Genomic DNA, 19,255 nt, shown 5'->3' on the forward strand with positions numbered 1-19,255 from the left:
GTTGGAGTCTGTGGGAGAACATAGCGGGGATGGAGTGTAGTGAGGTCAAGGGGGGGCCGGCTCATGGAGGGTGCCCAGGGCCACGCAAAGGAGTCTGTCGTGCAGACACATCCTTCTCAGGAGGGCAGTTTGAGGGTTTCCAGTTGGAGAGAGCGGGAGATAGTTGGAAAAAGCACCTCCAAAGGGAGCGTGCCTGCTCCCCAGGGTCCGAGGGCCTGCACGGCGGGAACTGTGCCAGCTCTGGGCAGGGCACGATTCGTGTAAGACTTAGAGGGTGGGGTGAGGCCAGAGGCCGGGTCCCCCTGGGGACGCTCCCGCCATCACCCAGCTACGAGCGAACGGGCACGGATGGAGGGGAATGGCCACGGGGAGAGAAAACAGCAGAGCAGCTCCCTCTGAGATCTGATTTGTGAAGCGTGGGCTGAACTCCCGGCTCCAGGGGGGCCGGGTTGGGCGGATTTCGAGCTGGACGCTCACTCCTTGTTTAGGTTAAGACAACGCGGGCAATGGTTCTTTCGGCCTCTCCTCCGACAGTGTCTCCCTTGATGAGTTGCTGATTCTGAGGGTGATTCTGATGGTGGTCGACACACGGGCTGAGGTAAGGCACGGACCCCTCCGCCCACCCGGGGCTGGGGTAGGGGTGAGGGTGGGGAGGGGATGGGAGGCCACACTGGAAGTCAGACGGCCCCGTGGACTGATGTGTGAGCTCAACTTCCCTAAGACCTTGGACTTAGCCTTGCTCCCTCTCCTTCTCTCTCGATTCTCATTCAGCCCACCAGATCTGACCTTCTAGACGTCTTCCATCCTGAGGACATTGTGCTAAGTGAACTAGCAGTCACAAAAGGACAAATGTCACTTACAGGAGGTACTTGGAGCACCGCAAGATACAGAGGGACAGAAAGCCACAGAGACAGAGACAGAGGGACAGAAAGCCACAGAGACAGGACGGTGGGTGCCAGGGGCTGGGGGAGGGAAGCTGGGGACATCGTGTTCAACGAGTTCAGAGTTTCAGTTCAGGAAGATGGAATGTTCTGGAGACGGATGGTGGTGATGGTCACACAACAGTGTGAATGTGCTTACGGCCATGGAGCTGTACGCTTAAAAATGGCTAAGTTGGTAAATTTTAGGTTATGTGTGGTTTACCGCAATTAAAAAAATACAGACCGACACGTGGATGCTAAAAGAGCCCACAAACATGGCCAGCCCTGACCACGTCCATGGTTACCAGCCTGGGCCAGGCTGCCTTTATCTCCCATGTGGACTGTTATAATGGCATCTGCCTGGTTTTTGCTTCTGCCCTGGCCGCCGCCTTTCTATTCCAAACATCATCTGCTCAAAAACCTCTAAGCACCTCCTTCTGTCACTTGGAGTAAAAGCCGAAGCCTCTACATGGCCCACATGGCCCCTGGTGGCCCTCTGAGGCCACCTCTGACTATTCTCCCCTACAGTGACTTCTTGACTTTGCAGTTCCCCAGATGGGTCAAGCACACCCCTGCCCCAGGGCCTTTGTACCTGCCATTTCCTCTGCCGGAAGTACTCTTCCCCACAGCTGTGTGGCTTAGCCCTTCACTTCCTTCACCTTTCTTCAGGTTTCAGCTCAAACGGCACCCTAGCAAGGAGCCTTCCCCGACTGCCCTGCCCCTTGTCTCCCCCACACCATCCATCTTCCTTGCCTTCACACCAATCAACCCCTGCCACATTTGTTTATTCATTTATTCCCAGTTTGCTGCTCCCACTAAAATGTGAGTTCCAGGAGGGCAGGTCTTCCTCTGTTTGGTTTGCTGTTGTATTCCTAACACCCAAGAACAGTGCCTTGCTTGTCTTCAGTGCTGAATAAATAATTATTTAAGGGATGAGTGGGTTGAGACTTCTCACTTCTTAGACAGTGGATTAACCAGGGGAACACAAACCACTCCAGATATCTCCAGCAAGAAGAGATTTAAGTCGAGGAATAAGGGTCTTGCAAAATCACCGGAAGGGTGGGGGTGCAAAGGTAAGGGGAAACCATCGTAGCCCTGGGAGGTTTCAGAACCCTCAGGGACCATTGCCAGGGTCACATCTGCTGCAGCACCAAGGCACAAATTCCCTGGGAAATGAGGCCCTAGCAAAAGTCCTGTCCGCCATGTTTGCCTCCTCCTGAAGCGGGAGCCACATCTTCTATGTGGCTTCTAGACAGCCACATCTATCTCTCCCATCTTCCTGATGTCACTTGCGCGCTCTCATTGGTACAGTCTAACCTGGAATCCTCCTGGTTGGTATTCTGGGAAGTGTAGTTCTCAGGCTTCCTCCTGGTTGGCATGCTGGGAAGTGTAGTTCTCAGGCTTCCTCCTGGTTGGCATGCTGGGAAATGTAGTTCTCGGGCCTGCAGCGCCTGCCACGAAGGGGGAGTATTCAAGAGTAGGGAACAGGGCTGACATCCCATGGAAGGCAGAGAATGTCTACCCTCTTTGTTCTTCCTGCTTTATTCCCTTTGATGAAAGAGTGATCTCACAGATTGGAGTCTGTCAGACTTTGTTGTCCCACGTCCCATGTGGTAGGAATGTTCTGCCTCACATTTTCAGAAGGTAATGATTATGAGCTAGAGTTTACAGAGCTCTGTGTCAAGCACTGTACTAAGCCTCTCACAGAAATTACCCAATTTAGTCCCCGGAAGGTGAGAATTATTACCCACCCTCATTCTGTAGGTGAGGAAAGAGGCAATGGAGGCTGAGTAACTTGTCCAAGTTTGCCTAGCTAGAATTTGACGGCGGAGTTTGAGTTTTTAACCCTCAGATCCCACTGCCCTACACGAAAGGTACATACCAGTTCTGGAGAGTTCGGCCACGAGAAGGTGCAGAAGGAGGGAAGGGTTTTGCGAGTCTGGGTGAATTTGTCAATAGCATAAAAACCAAGACTACCTGCACGTCGTCCTCGGAAGCTTGAAAACACACTTCAGGAGTGGTTCTCAAGAAGCACGTCCGTGGGCTCCGGGAATCCCCCAATAGCCACGCCCCTTGCTCACTGTCGCAAAGAAAGCGGAAGTAGAAAAAAACCAACTTGTGATTTGGCATTCGAATCCTTTCCTCGCCGTGTTAGCTCCCTTCGTGATGGTGAGCATATCGTTCAGCCTTCTTGTGTTTTGGGCACCTCATCGGTGTAAATGGAATAAGTATGTTAGGCTTCCTCAATGAAGAATGAGGGGAGGGGGGTCGGACTCACTTACCATAAATTTCTCTGAAAATCCAACCGTTGAAGAGTCCGGCTCTGTGCAGGCAGAGATCGCGCATTGGACTAGAGGATCACCGAGGTGTCATTTAAAATTCATCAGTGACGGGGTTGCAGAGGAAGACAGTCACACAGTCCGCTTGATTTTGCAGTCGTTATTTTTACGGTGAAAGCTTGCCTCCACTTCCTTAACTTTAAATCCATCACTCTCCCTCTTTATCTCCTAGAACTTGATGTGTTCCTGTCTTTGTTCTCACCCCTAGAAATGGACTCCCTGACACCGGCCTTGTCTTACCGTGGTTATTTTTAGACTTTATACATATTCTAGCTGCTGCTGCAGCCTTCACTGCTGCCCGATTTCTCCTAGATGCCTTAATTACTTGTGATCGGACACTACATTTGTCTTTGGGGCTAGAAGACACTCAGAACAGAGCGCAGTGCCTGACGTGAAGTTTGAAGCGAGTTATTTCACAGGAAAAGGAAAGCACTCGAATACCAATATGCATTCATTTCCATCATCAACATGCGTTATTAAGAGCCACACCCAGGGGCGCCTGGGTGGCTCAGTCGGTTAAGCGGCCGACTTCGGCTCAGGTCATGATCTCGCAGTCCGTGAGTTCGAGCCCCGCGTCGGGCTCTGGGCTGACAGCTCAGAGCCTGGAGCCTGTTTCAGATTCTGTGTCTCCCTCTCTCTGACCCTCCCCCGTTCATGCTCTGTCTCTCTCTGTCTCAAAAATAAATAAATGTTAAAAAAAAAAAAATTTAAAAAAAAGAGCCACACCCAGTGCTGTCCTGAATGTTAGGGATGTAAAGATTAAGGACATGGCCACTGGCCTCGAGGAGCTCACAGTGGGTATCATGCACATAATTTTGAACCCTTTCATGCACATTTCAAATCTTAAGTTGGACCGTCTTAGCAACCACCGCATGCCTTAGCTTTGCACCGTGGCTATAGAACCCTAGGCTTACTAGGGACAAAGACAAATGGAAGCAGACGTGGGGACAGCTTCCACCCAGCGTTGTTGTTATGCAGCTGGATGCTGGATGCTCGGTGATGAGGGATGGCAGGGGAGATAAGACGCAAGAGCGAAAGTTTATTATTAATTTTGAGCCAAATCTCTCTCATTCGTCTTGTAGGGAAAATTGCTTTCTGGTTGTCAAGCACTCCGAGTCTGGCATTCCAAGTCCACCCCCTTGGTGTCAGAAGTGTGATGCTTTGGCTTGCTCCGTGCTTTTTGTTTTCTCACACTTCTGAGACCCCGCATCTTGACACATATTTTCAGTTCCTTCAGGAGGTTTGGCAACACCTCTCCATGTAGCGCAGCTCAGCATTTCATTTGTTGCTGCAGATTCCTCCTTAAAGACTGTGCATGAGGATGACGGCTAAGGCGAGAGCCAACACTTGGTCCCGGGCCTCCCTCCCTGCCTGGGGACCCGGGGAGGGGAGTCACGCGTCACAGTTTGTGGCCTCAGGCCTTGGGTTGTGCTTTCAATCCACGCCCCCGGCCTGTTCATCCGAGAGATGAGATTGTAAGATTTGCTACAGGAAAAGCTTTGCTATAATAAATATCTGGCATCTCTAGTGGGGTCTCTTCACCCACCAAATAAGGGCAACTCTCCAAAGGCCATCTTGTACCCCAGGCACGGCTTCTGTTCTGTGAAACTTGGGTGTTCGCTGTTCCTCCTCCTTCTGAACCTCCTTCTCCCTGGAGGGAGTTTTTCTTTCTCTTTCTATGCATTTTTGGTCCTGGGCCAGTATGGAGGCCAGTTGACCCAAAGCTACACAGGGTTTCTTCCACTCGGAATAACAGCCTCTGTTTTTTGTTATTGTTTCTTTAGCTGCCTGTGACTCAGTCTTCAGGGGAAGGGGTCTCACCCACAGGACCTAGCGCACAATGGGCATTTAATGATCGTCAGTTTTATTCGTGTGCTCTGGGAAGCCCTGCCCCCGACATTGCACCCGGCTGCCTGTTATCAAGCGGAGAGTCAGATCAGCCAACAGGCCGTGGGCCGGGATTTCTCTGGGCGCATCCTCATTCTCCTGGGACTTGGTTTCCTCATTCTTGATGTGGGAGTGAGAAGGCTGCCTCCCTCACAGGTGGCTGCAAGGAATTATAAACCAATAAAGTGATTGCTTGGCATATGGCTGAATGTCAAGGGCAATATAAATGCTTAATCTCATTTATTCAGTAGTAGTTGGGCGGCCACGTGAATGTTGCTGTGGAAACCATAACTCCTGAATTCCCTGATACTTGTCGATGTTGTTGTTTTTAAATGAGGCTTTAAATTTAAATCCTGTGACTTAAATATATATATTAGAAAAGTAACAAGAAGGATCATGCTTGATCTCAATCACAGCCTTTTTATAAGAAACAGTGTGAGCGGCCGTGGTCTCCCCCACCCAGGAGCATCTGTCCTCCGGTTATTCTCACCGGATCTCTCTTTTTGTTCAAGGTCATGGCTCTATTCATTCATGCATCCACGCACCAAACCATCCATCCACCCACCCACCCACCCACCCACCCACTCTCTGAGCATCAGTCAGCATACCAATCCACCCATCCATCCACTGATCCATTCATCCAGAAACACTGCATTGCCAGCTCATGAGTTAGAAATGGGACCAAGCGTGAATGACTCAGAACCAGTGGTTTCACAGCGAAGTCGCAGCCCAGAGAGAACGTCGGGGGCGGCGGGAACACGCGATGCCAGAATGCGTGCAGCCGGTGCGAACAAAGGCAGAGGCCACAACAAAAGGAGTGGTTGCTGATGTGAGAGCAGAGGCTTCAGCAGTTCAGAGCAGGACAGGGGCTCCTCCCGATGGTACCCCGGGCTCAGGCAGCACCCGGCTGGGAGATGCCCATGGAAGGTGCGCTGGTTGGAAACATTGGTCCTGAGTTGAAGCCCTCATTGGAGGAACTCCGGGAATCCCACCCCTCCCGTTTGCTCTCCTCTGAAAACAGGGTCTTCACCTGGCTACCCCCTTCCCCCGAGGTCTTTGAAGCTCTTCCCTGAGCTGTGTGTGCCTTTCGGCCCCTTGCCTCCTCGTGGCTGGCTGATGGCTCCCAGTGACGCCTGGTTGCTCCCATGGCTGAGCAGACAGCCTGCTCCTCCTTGCTCTGGCGGTTCCACACCGAGATCCTACTAGCACCACTTGTTTTTAAAGCACCCGTTCCCAGTTTGGTTTCCGAGTCCTCAGTTCCCACCAGCAGTCAGCCAGTATCGCCTGGTGCCCTCCCTGTTGGGGACCCCTGTTGGGGTCTGCTCTGGTTGATGTGACGATGCCCGCCGTGCCGGGGTTCCTGAAGTGGCACACAGGTGAACCTTATTCCTGGGGATTCTAGTTCAGAGGGTCGTTGTGGCCGTATCCCTTCAAAATCAAACACACTCCCCTCCTCCCATGTGCCTTGGGTTGAAAACACTATTTCCACGTGGTTCTTGTCCCACTCACAGGTCTGCAAGCCAGCCTCGACACCTCCTCCTTCCCCCACAGGCCTCCACGTCTCCACGTCGAGCTGGCTGAGTGTTGATGGTCCAGAACAGATTCCTCGTTCCCACTCCATTTTGCCTTTCCTGCCACTTTTTGTTTATTTATTTTTAATTTTCCTTAATGTGTATTTATTATTGAGAGACAGAGAGAGACAGAGCATGAGCATGGGAGGGGCAGAGAGAGAGGGAGACACAGAATCCGAAGCAGGCCCCAGGCTCCGAGCTGTCAGCACAGAGCCCGACGCGGGGCTCGAACTCACAAACCGCGAGATCGTGACCTGAGCCGAAGTCGGACACTCGACCGACTGAGCCACCCAGGTGTCCCTCCTGCCGCTTTTTAAAAACAGCTTTCTTGAGATACATTTTACACATAAGAAAAGTCACCCTGCTCGCATGCACCCTTGTGTTTTTGTTTTCGTAGATGTGCTGGCGGCCGACATCATAAGGCCGTTTCCAACAGCCTGTGAGCTCCCTCGGGCCAGCTAATCCCTGCCCCTCCCTGAGCCCCAGCAACCGCTGACCTGCTTTCTGTCTCCACTGTTTGCCTTTTCTGAGCATTTCCTATGAATACAATCCTACAGTGGTGTGGTCTCTCGGGTGCTTTCTTCCACTCAGCCCAAGGCTTGTGAGGTGCATCTAGGAGCCAGACTGCGTCAGAACTGCTGGTATTGTTACCGCTCCGTGTTATTCTGTCGTATGGAGATAGCACGTTCTGTGCAATTGACTGTAGACGTTTGGTTGTTTCCACTTTGGGGCTATGACGAATGATGCTGCTGTGAACTTTCGTGTGCAAGTTTTTGTGCGGACATGTTTTTTTTTTTTTTTTTTTTCTTCTCTTGGGTCGATACTTAGGAGTAAGAAATAATGGGTAGGACAGGAATTTGATATTGAACTTTTTGAGAAATTGCCAGACTGTTTTCCAAAGTGGGCACACCATTTTACGTTTCCACCAGCAATGCACGGGAGTTCCCATTTGTCCATATCCTCAACGATAGTAGTTACTGTGTCCTTTTTCATTTCATTATAGCTGTTCCAGTGGTACCTCATTATGGCTTTTCATTTCCATTTCCATGATGACTAATGGTGTTGACCATTATTTCGTGTGCTTATTAGCTATTTGTGCACTTTACAAAAAATTTTTTTTAATGTTTATTTATTTTTGAGAGAGAGAGAGAGAGAGGGAGACAGAGTGTGAGCAGGGGAGGGGCAGAGAGGGAGGGAGACACAGAATCCGAAGCAGGCTCTGGGCTCCGAGCTGTCAGCACAGAGCCCGATGCGGGGCTCGAACTCACAAACCGCGAGATCATGACCTGAGCCGAAGTCAGACGCTTAATTGAGCCACCCAGGCACCCCTAGGAAGGCATTTTTAGTGGCTGCATGGTACGCCATGGTCTGATGACAGCGTAAGGTATTAAACCCATCCCCTACAGATGCATGTGTAGGTTATTTCTCTTCCTTCCTAATTATAAACAGTGATTCATGGGATGCCGTGATCCCTGTGATAAATGGCGGCATGGTCTGTGGTCGTCACATCTGGTGCCCAGTGTCAGCGGGCTGAGCACTCATTGTCTGATCCTCCTCTCTGACTTTAGTAACTGGCCTTCCCCGCCCCCCCCCCATCCTGAATGCAAAATGAAAATAACGATAAAACATCTATCACTCCAGCCCCACAAATTCACACCCTTTCTCTTTCTCTGCCCTTATCCACTTCGGACTGAAATCACACTTGGAATTTAGCCCCAAGGATGACATGATCAGCGATTGAAGTGATTGTCTGAGAGCAGAGAACCTTCTTCCTTAGCTTGCAGGGTAACCACGCTCCTCTGACACTGTCGTAGTGGCCAAGCAGGCCCGTGAAAGTTACCAGCTTGCTGATGACTCCTTGGCAGCGCACACGTGATCATATGGCCCCCGGGACACCAGTAGATCAAATGCAAATATTGTTTGCATATTCATCAAGATACCACATGGACAGTGCAAGCTGCTTCAATTTATCTTTCAAGGAGAAACTCAGCTGCCTCTGGCACGTGCACGGCCCTGGCTCCAACTGGCATGCCTGTGTCTGAACCGATACGGAAGTTATGTCGAGAGAAAAATATTAAAGAGGAGTGGACTCTGTTACCTGTCGCCCTCTGCTTAGCATTTAGAAGTTGCCAGCCTGATTGTGTTTTTCTTTTTCTCTTTTTTAATTTTTTAAAACATTTACTTATTTTTGCAAGACAGAGAAAGACAGAGCATGAGCAGGGGAGGGGCAGAGAGAGAGGGAGACACAGAATCCGAAGCAGGCTCCGGGCTCCGAGCCGTCAGCACAGAGCCCAACGTGGGGCTCGAACTCACGGACTGCGAGTTCATGATCTGAGCCGAAGTCGGATGCTTAACCGACTGAGCCACCCAGGAGCCCCTATGTTTTTCTATTTTTGATTTATTCTTTCCGACTTTTAAAAATACAGTGATGTCATATATTTTAGCTATAAAACCTACGAGCTACTGTCCCCGAGGTGTAAATAATGAGAAAACTAGGTTTTCTGGCAATATACAAGTCCATGAAACATTCCCAAAGAAGTTACATCCATTTAATAATTAAGTAACAAAGAATATGGCATAAGAATTTCATTCTTTTTTAATGTTTATTTATTTACTAGAGAGGGAGAGCACGCACAAGTAGGGTAGGAGTATAAAGAGAAGGAGAGAGAGAATTCCAAGCCGGTTCCACACTATCAGCACACGGCCTGATGTGGGGCTCGATCTCATGAACTGTGAGATCGTGACCTGAGCTGAAATCAAGAGTTGGAGGCTTGGGGTAACTGGGTGGCTCAGCCAGTTAAGTGTCCAACTTTGGCTCAGGTCATGATCTCATGGTTTGTGGGTTTGAGCCCCACTATGGGCTCTGTGCTGACAGCTTGGAGCCTGGAGCCTGCTTCAGATTCTGTGTCTCCCTCTCTCTCTGCCCCTCCCTTGCTCACCTCTGTCTCTCTCTGTCTTGCAAAAATAAATAAAATGTTGAAAAAACCCCCAAAGATTTGGAGGCTTAACTAGCTGAGTCACCCAGGCACCCCAAATTTCATTCATAGCCAAGTAATAGACCTTGCAAAAAAAAAATTTTTTTTTTTTTTGCACTTTGTACTTATGGATATAACAGGGAGATACTGTTTCACTCGGAGAATCAATGGAATAAATACATTGGTGTTTATAGAAGCTCTTGGCTTTCAAAAGTCAGTATGTGATACTTTCATTCATAAAATAAGGTGTGTGTGTGTGTGTGTGTGTGTGTGTGTGTGTGTGTGTTGAAGTAATGCTATTAAAGTCCTTGAATGTATATATATTTACATAGATTTCTCTCTCTATCAGTGAAGGGTTTGGTTGCATCATTAGAATCCTTCAGTCCAACAGAAAATAAAGTTATAGTTAGACTGTTTACACTTGATCTTAGCCAAAAGATTGAGAAATGATATATAGTTAGACTCTTTAGAGACTAACTTTTTAAATTTCTTTAAATTTTTTTTAATGTTTATTACTTTTGAGAGAGAGGGAGAGGGAGAGAGAGCAAGCAGGGGAGGGGCAGAGAGAGAGGGAGACACAGAATCAGAAGCAGGCTCCAGGCTTCGAGCTGTCAGCCCAGAGCCCGACACGGGGCTCGAATCCACAGACTGCGAGATCATGACCTGAGTGCAAGTCAGATGTTCAACTGACTGAGTCACCCAGGCGCCCCTTTAGAGACCAACCTTTTAGACTTCTCACAGAATAAAACCCCTCAAAACCGCAAGAATTCTAAAAACCTAAGGTAGACTTGAGAAAGCCACCATTAAAACAAACATCGGGGAGTACTTTATATATGATTGAATTTCCCAAAGAAAACAATTACAATTTGGATAACAGCAACAAAGAGCCTATTTATTTATTTTTTATTTATTTTTTTAATGTTTATTTTTGAGACAGAGACAGAGCACGAGCAGGGGAGGGGCAGAGAGAGAGGGAGGCACAGAAGCTGAAGCAGGCTCCAGGCTCTGAGCCGTCAGCACAGAGCCCGACGCGGGGCTCGAACTCACGAACTGTGAGATCATGACCTGAGCTGAACTCGGACACTCAACCGACTGAGCCACCCAGGCGCCCCAACAAAGAGCCTATTTAAAGGCACAGGAGAGTGGCCAGAAGTAGGCAGCCGCCAGTGCGGAGTCAAGGGTTCAGTACCTGAAAGAAAGGTTCTATGGGTCTGGCCCAGTCTGCTGGCCACAGTGGCCATATCACTCCAGGAGAAAGCCAGTCTTGCTGGTGTGAGGCCTGGCCTGGTGGAGTTAAGGGCTGTTGCTAGAAAGGGAGAAGGAAAATCTTGGAAAGGAGAGAGGCAGCCCTAAAACCTGCAATTTCCCCAAGTCCTTAGCTTGTGAATTCTCTATACATGGGCGAACTATCCAGGGGAAAACAGCATCTGGAAGCTGAAAGGATTGATTTCACCGAAGGGGAGCAGATCTTGGAACGTAAGTCCCAAGTTAGAGGGTCTGGCAAACACTTTGGGCTTTTTACAGAAACCCCAGAAGCGCCACACTTAAATTTTTTTTTAATGTTTATTTATATTAGAGAGAGAGAGAGAGAGAGAGACAGGGGAGGGACAGAGAGAGGGAGACGCAGAAGCCGAAGCAGGCCCCAGGCTCTGAGCGGTCAGCACAGAGCCCGGTGAGGGGCTCGAACTCACGAACTGTGAGACCATGACCTGAGCTGAAGTTGGATGCTTAACGGACTGAGCCCCCCAGGTGCCCCAGAAGTGCCACACTTTAGAGGTAAGGAACAAGTCTCAGGACCAAGGAATTTTTCTTAGCTATCAGGGCATAACCGACATAGAACCAGTCTAACAAAACATAAAGCCAGGTTGCTACAAGTTTAAGGTGATCCATCACTAGAGGAACTGTCTGCTGCTTGAACAAAATCAATACTCTCCAAAGGAAAAGAACAGAATCTAGCATCTTTACGATGTGATGTTCACCATATTTGGCATGCAGTTAAAATTTACTGGATATTGGATATGAAAAGAAACAGGAAGATGTGGTTCGGAGTCAAGAGAAAAACCAGTCAATAGAAACTGACCCCCCAAAATGAGCCAGATGTTGGAATCAGCAGACGAGAAACTTAAAGCTGCTATTCGAACTGTGTTCAAGGATTTGAAAGAAAAAGCAGCAGATAAATGGAAATTATATTACATATGTATGTAGGTATTACAAAGTACAATATGTGAAAGGAAGAATTTACTGGACAGCCTTAACAGAGAGTGCTTAGGCAGAAGCAATCGGTGCAATTAATACAGGATGGACAAAAATTCCAGATTGGAGAAATGACAGTAAGGGCAGCATTAATAAACAGAACCTTAGTAACTTATGAGACAGTTCAACTAGTGCAATGATACACATGTAATTGGAGTCCAGAAGGAGAGGAAAGAGGGAATGGGGCAGAGAGTAAGTTATAAAGAATGGCTGAAATTACCCCAGATTTGGTGAAAAACTTCTATATCAACTTATAGGTCCTAGCAATTCAGCAAAGCTTAACCAGGATAAGTACAGAGAGAGCCACATGTAGGAGCATCATCGCCAAATTGTTGAAAATCAGTGGTAAAGAGAAAATGTCCAGAGCATCCATAGAAAAAGGACATATTACATACAGGGGAAATTCCTATAGAATTACCGCTGATCTCCCGTCAGAAGCAAAAAAGGCTTGAAAGCAATGAACAACATCTTTAAAGGACTGCAAACAAACAAACAAACAAATAACAACAAAAACACAAAAAAGTTATCAACCAAGAATTCTATGTCCAGTTAAACTATTCTTCAAACACAAAACATGAAAAAATGACATTTTTGGATAAGCAGAAGCTGAGAGAACTTGTCACCAGGAGACTCTCAATACAAGAAATGCTAAAGGAAGTTCTTTGGTCTTAAGGGAAATGATCCAGTTGAAAAGTTGGCTGTGCAGGAAAAAATGAAGAGTCCGAGAAATGGTAAAACTGGGTAAGTAGAAAAAAAATTGAGTTTCACCAAAAAATTAGAGGTTGTTTAAAATAAAATAAAAGCGGCGGGCCCCGGGCGGCTCGGGTTTTATAATGTATGTAGATATAGAATACTGTAAACCCTTGGTGTGTGAGCATAATTCATTCCAGAAACATGCTTGTAATCCAAAGCACTTGTATATCAAAGTGAATTTTAAGAACCATTGGCTCATCTGTGATCATGTGACATTGAGCATCACATATTACTCATATTGCAAGACATCGCTCATTTATTAAGTTAAAATTTATTAGAAATGTTTGCTGATCTTGAAGAACACTCACGGAACAAGTTACTCGCAATCCAAGGTTTTAGTGTATCTCAAAACAGCACAAAAGAGGGAGGTAAAATGGAATTTACTCTTGCAAATATCTTCCATATTAAGTAGAGTGGCACGATGTTAACTCTCAGTACCCCGTGATAAATTAAAGATTCACACTATAATCATTAGAGCTAAAAATAAAAAAAGGCCAAGAGAGAGATGAAAGTGGAATGCTAAAAAATATTCAATTAACAAAGAGAAGGCAGGAGAGGCAGAGGAATGAAAAACAGAGTACAGACCCGTACCCAACAACATGACGCTCAAAAACTTTTACTCGGCGACAAAAACCAAATACAAAAGAGTAAATATCGCCTGGATTCTATGAACACAAAGTTCAAGATCAGGCAAAGCTAATCTATGGTGATGGCAATCAGAGCAGTGGCTGTGTATGAGGGGTGGGAACGGCCTGGGGAGAGGCAGGGGAGAACTTTGTGGAGTAACAGAAGTTCATACCTTGATCGAGGTGGTGGCTTCTCTGGGAGTATATATTTACCAAAGTTCCCAGAATCGTACACTTAAGATTTGTGTATGATTTCAAGAAGATTTCACTGTACGTAAAGGTTACTTACATCCCTTTTTTAAAGCCTGGAACCAAACTCTCCTGCCGGGGCCTCCCGTTGTCAACTGTGATCAACAGAGGGCGCTCTGAGCTCACCAAACACGCTTTGGGGACCCGGCTACTTGGGGATGCAAATCAGACCAGCTCTGGTCTCCTCCGTCTTCAAGGTGGATCTCGCAGCTCCCCAACAGTTCTGCCTCGACACCCCACCTCCCCAGCACCCCCATCCCCCGCCACCGCGGCCTCACGGGCTGGTCCATTTCACCTGGCCGCACGCTGCTGTTCCACTGGTGGCGCAGCGCGTAGCTAGCTAATGGCGATGCCGTTTCCCGCGGCACCTCCGCGGAATACAGATGTGCCTGGGAGCTGGCGTGTGCCGCCTGGAGGCGTACCTGCCCCCCTAAGGTCCTCTCTCGATGTGATCGCTTTTAAATTGGAAGCAGGAACGTAATGGAAACTTCCACACGGTTCTCGACATCTTCATTTTGACCTTCTTACCTCGCTTTGGTGGCTGTGAAATCTTCCCACGCCAGGGCTGGGGCGGGAGGGGGCGGGGGGGTGGATGGCAGCGGGAGCGAGGCACAGAAGGAATTTTCCCCCAGGAAGGCGGGAGGGGCGTTGCACCCCAGAAGGCTGTCTTCCTTGCCCCCTCCCTATCTCAGAAGGAAGCCAGCGACTGGAAAGCCCCAAACGTCCTTTGCGCCCTCGCCCACCCCCAGGCCGGTGTCTCTGGGCGCGGAGATGCCATTACACCTCACGTGATCCCCGCACTGGGCCGGTCCCTCTCGAGGCGTCTCGCGGGGTGTTAATTAAAGGTCACAACAAAACAGACCTGCCGGCTCACCGGGAGAAATGTCCTCCCGGGAAATGAAAAATGACACCCTGGAGCAGCCACGTGTGGAGCCTGGCATACGCCGGTTTCCTGCGCTCCCGCGCGCTGCGCCGGGGGCCGCGGGGGATCGGACAGGGGGCGGTGGCTGGGTGCTCCAGGGGCTCCGCGGGCCCCAGGCGCGGGCGGCAAAGGAAGGAGGGGTGCCGAGGGGACCGAGCGGGGCGCGGCGCGGCGAGGCCAGCCCGCACACACCCCCCCCCTTCCAGGCCCGCGAGGCTCGCGCTGCGCGTGTGCACCGCGGCGAATCCCTCAGTTTCCCCTGCCCTGCGGCGGCCGGCCAGATCCGGGCTCACCTGGGCGGGCCCCGGGCGGCTCGGCACGTCGCAGATTGGGGCGCGCGCGGGCGGAGGTGGGGGGACAAGCTCCCCCCCCCCCCCCCCGGGTCGTCCGGCTGCTGTTGGGAGGGTGCCCCGGGCCGGCCGGGGGTCGGTAGGGCAATCCCAGAAAAGGTTTGCAGGGCAGGTCTAGGAGAACAAAGGGCGGGGGTGGGGGGTGGGGAGGAGGACCCGGCATGTTTGCGGACTTGTTTGTGACTCAGTCCCTTTTACACGGCGTTTCAAAGGCAGAACTGCAAGCCTCGCCAGGAAGAGAAAGAACTTGGGGGCGGGGAGGCTCGGCGCATTTCGGTCCAGCCCTCTCGCTCGGCGCTGCCCCTCCGCGCCGGGCTCGCGCGGCGGCGCTTCCTTAAGGGCCCCCGGCCGCGGGCCGCTCTCCAGTAACTTCCCCGCGAGGGGCGAGATTTACGACCCCCGCCCCCCGGCGCGCACCGTCAGGCGGGCGCGCCGCCACATAAAATGGATCCCGGCCGGCGCGGCGGCGGCAGCCAGGCGGCGGGCTCGCGGGCGGCGGGGCGGCCGTTCCCGAGGCTCCGCGCTGCGCCCGGGCGCACACGCGCGCGCTGACCGCGGCGGCGCCCGGGCCACGCCGCGCCGCCTCTCCCAGCCCTCGCGCAACTGTCAGGCCGAGCGGGGCCGGCGGATATTGGCTCCGCGACGCGCCGAGGCTCCTCCCCGAGTCTGGATCTTTATATTTTGGGAGAATTTCTTTGAACTCAGTTACCGAGCTCCGGGAAGGAGACAAGTTCCCACAGCCGGCGCGCCCCGCGGAGGCGCGGCGCGGCGGGGCTCACCCGCCTTCCCCGCGGCGGCGGGTGCCTGATCGCCCCCCACCTCGCTTCCCTCGTGGAGGAAAACGGACTCCCTTGGCTGGGGAGAAATGCCAGGGATCTGGATGTGACCGTGAAAAGAGAACGTGTGACTGGAGGAGGCAGAAGAGGAGGAGGAAAAGCATTATTGGAAGAGAAGAATAAACCAGCCACTCCAACCCGTTCTGCAAATTAGTGCTATTACTTCTGGGGTCCATTGCTTTGATTCTTTCCTTCCCCCCCACCCCAAATTAAGGAACCTTGACTTGAGGGCCAAGAGCCAGCCCCCCGACAACTGGGGGGGGGGTACCCTTCTGGGTCGGAAGACCTTTTGGATGTAGTGTTGGTGGAACATTTAGACACTCTCTTCTGGAAAGGCCACCATGAATTCGGTAGCGGGGAATAAAGAGAGGCTTGCGGTCTCCACCAGGGGCAAGAAATACGGGGTAAGTTGCGACGGCTACGATGCGGAGGCGCGTTAGCAGAGCCCCCTCGGCCGGGGTCCCCCTTAACCGGCGCCGTGCGGCCGCGCAGGGCGGCCCCGAGCTCTCCTGCTGCTGCAGAGGCGCCTCCGCCAGGCTATGCGTGCGCGGAGGCGGGCCCGCCGGCGAGGACGCCCGCACACTAGCCTCACCCTCGGAATTTTCTGTCTTCCCGTTCCTTTCCATCCCCGCACCCCTAACTTTTGCGGCATTCGTGCACTTCCAGGCAGAGTTAAGCCGAATGTGTGTGTGTGTGTATGTGGGGGGGGGGGGTGTCCATGAATCCTCAGCCATTCCTCGGGATCATTTCCCTGGAGCCGGGAGAACCTTCCGTTTACCTCCAGGATCCGGAGGGCTGTACCCGGAATGAATAAAAATCCAGAAGCCCCCCACCCCCACCCGTCCCGGGCGTAGCGTCTTCCAGGAACTTGAACGTGGGTTCTTTTGGGGATGGGTGTCGGGATCGAAAGCGCGGGGGTGCCGACTGTATGGGTTCCCCCCGCAGAAACCATGGAAAGCCCCCGAGCGAGCCCTCTCCAGCCGAGCGGAGGAGGAGTCCGCCGGCGCCCGGGAACCCGCGCAGGGGCACCTGGGGTGGGGGGACCCACTTAAGGACGATTCACGGGGCAGATGGAGGCAGATTCGGCCGCAGGGCTCGGAGCGGTCTCAGACGCACTCGGCCGGGCCCTCGGGGGCGCGCGGATCTCCGGGCCGGCGCGCGCGGGGCAGGGCGGGGGTAGGTCGCCTCCAGCCCGGCCCGACCCCACCCCGGGGACGCGGGAGCCCGCCGCCCTGCGGCCCCTGACTCTGCACGTCTCCCCCGCAGGTGAATGAAGTGTGCTCGCCCACCAAGCCCGCGGCGCCCTTCTCCCCCGAGAGCTGGTACCGGAAAGCATACGAGGAGTCGCGCGCCGGGAACCGGCCCACCCCCGAGGGCGCGGGTTCGGCGCTTGGCTCGTCGGGGACCCCGTCCCCCGGCTCGGGCACCTCGTCCCCGAGCTCGTTCACAGGCTCCCCGGGCCCCGCCTCCCCGGGCATTGGCACCAGCTCGCCGGGCTCCCTGGGCGGCTCGCCGGGCTTCGGCACGGGCTCCCCGGGCTCGGGCAGCGGCGGCGGCTCCTCCCCCGGCTCGGACCGCGGCGTCTGGTGCGAGAACTGCAACGCCCGCCTGGTGGAGCTGAAGAGGCAGGCGTTGAAGCTGCTGCTCCCGGGGCCCTTCCCGGGCAAGGTGAGCCCGCGCGGGGGCAGGCGGGAGGGCGGCCCCGGGGCCGGGAGGCCGGGAGGACCGCGGTGGGTGGGGGGGACACCCCACGCCTCTCCCTCGCCAGGGCGTCCGCGGGGCACGGAGCCGGGAGGGGCGCCCGCGGTTTGAGGCCTCTCGCTCCACTGGGTATGCCCCGGGGTACGGGTCCTGCAGTCCTCCGCTCGAGTCCCCTCGCCGTGCTCCCCGAACCCGCCGGGACCTCGGGGCGCCTTCGCCAGAGACCCTGTTCCCGCGTGCCGCCAAGCCTGGCGACGCGGGGTGCGGGGGGAGGGGAGGACAGCCGACCCAGACTCCTGGGGGGGTTTCCTCTCTGCAGTCCTCCCCCCACTCTCTCCGGCTCATCGGATCCCTCCCTCCCCCCGCCACCCGTGACCCTCACCAAAAGCCCGCGGGAGTGGTAAAAGCAAGCCGGTATTTAGGGGTCGGCGTTCCCCACTGTTGATCGTGGGCCCCTAGTTCCCAGGATCACAGAAACACACCCTCGAAGGCCAGCTTTTGCCCCCTCGCTTTCCGCGAGTCGGCCCGAGGAAGGTGAAGGGGCGGGGGCGCCTGGGAACCCGGCAGCCTCCCGGCCCGCCCCTGCCGCGAGCACGTTGTCCCCTCCATGGCAACGCCGCGGCGTGGTGCGCGCAGGAGCCCCCGGAGTGCAACACAATGCAATTGTGTTTGCACTGTTGGGTCCAAGTACTATCAAATGATAATATTTACTCTTCCGCTTCAAAGAGTTTTTATCAGTGGTTGGAGAGCACTGTCGAGAAAACAGTGACTAGCTGTGGGGATTTCTGACACTGCCCAGTGGCGTTTTCTGATGTGTATTTCTGGGACTTTGGAAACGAACTACCGTGATTTCGAGGGGTGGAAGTTTAGCGGCAACTCCATCTGCCTGCCTCATTGTTTTCATACGCAAGGGTTAAGTTAAGCAAATACCCACAGAAGTTGTAAAATTTTACATGTGGAAAATTACCACCAAGAGAATTGGTTTTATGAATCCCGCATTCATCTCAAGAATAATTAACCTGTGGATTGTTGTCAGTATGCCATTTTTTTTTTTTTTTTTTTTTTTTTTTTTTGTATCTTGGTAATAAATCTGGCCAGGCACCCTGCGAACAAATCTCAGGAAATCTGAAAGCGGATTTTATACTTGCATTCTGTATCCTCCAATTTAACACTACTTGGTCACTCACAGGTTTATTTATTTGCTCTTTTGATCATTTATCAATAGTCCCTGATTTCCTGCCACATTCAAGGCACTGTGTTAGCAACGCCCTGAATAACAGGTACCTACCGCTCTTGTCCACATGGAGTTTGCGTTCTAATGGATGATACATTCAACCACGAAATGCACAATTCAGAATTTATTCCCATTTGCAGTAAGTGCCGCAAAGGAAGAGGGTGGGGCGCTGTGAGATGGTCCAACCAGACTAGACCATCTGATGCATTTTGAAAAACCTCGGTTCTCCAAGGTATCATCCTATATTTGGCAATCCTAGTAAGTTACAGTCTACCGAAGTATTCTAGAACATTCTTGAGGACCTGTTCTTACAATAGTTGTTTGTGGTGTTGTTTGAGTGCTCATGTGTGCAAAGGTAAATCCAAATAGACCCTTTCTATAAATATGGAGGAAGGGAAGGAAATCAGTAGGGAGGAGAAACATGTTGAAATTCAAATGTATCCGTCACGTTTTGTGGAGTCATGTGACAAAGTCGAGTTTTGGTTTTGTTGAGGCACCTGGAAAATTCATTCCCAGGGTTACCAGAGGCAGTTCAATATATTTGTCAATTTTATTTACCTGATGAAATGAAAGTGATCCTGGGGAACTGATCATTGGATTTCCTGAATCTCAGTGCTCTGTGCCACCTTACGGTGACCC

At 52.0% G+C, this 19,255-nt stretch overlaps 1 protein-coding gene and 1 long non-coding RNA gene across 2 annotated transcripts in view; both read left to right on the forward strand.

Moving 5' to 3' along the window:
* Positions 1-279: 279 nt before the first annotated feature.
* On the forward strand, positions 280-9,926 carry LOC147572751 (uncharacterized). Its single transcript, XR_015245855.1, has 3 exons — positions 280-598; positions 772-948; positions 8,431-9,926. It is a non-coding gene; the product is annotated as an uncharacterized LOC147572751 (long non-coding RNA).
* Positions 9,927-15,093: 5,167 nt separating this feature from the next.
* Positions 15,094-19,255, forward strand: part of KIF26B (kinesin family member 26B) — a 468,318-nt gene continuing 464,156 nt past the window's right edge. The window contains exons 1-2 of the mRNA XM_086693326.1: positions 15,094-16,085; positions 16,948-17,349. Coding sequence (XP_086549452.1) covers positions 16,023-16,085; positions 16,948-17,349 — 465 coding nt within the window. The 5' untranslated portion in view covers positions 15,094-16,022. The remainder of the gene's footprint in view (positions 16,086-16,947; positions 17,350-19,255) is intronic.

Source organism: Puma concolor, chromosome E4, assembly GCF_028749965.1.
Source record: "Puma concolor isolate L17-30 chromosome E4, mPumCon1.1.hap2, whole genome shotgun sequence".
NCBI classification, from domain to species: Eukaryota; Metazoa; Chordata; class Mammalia; order Carnivora; family Felidae; genus Puma; species Puma concolor.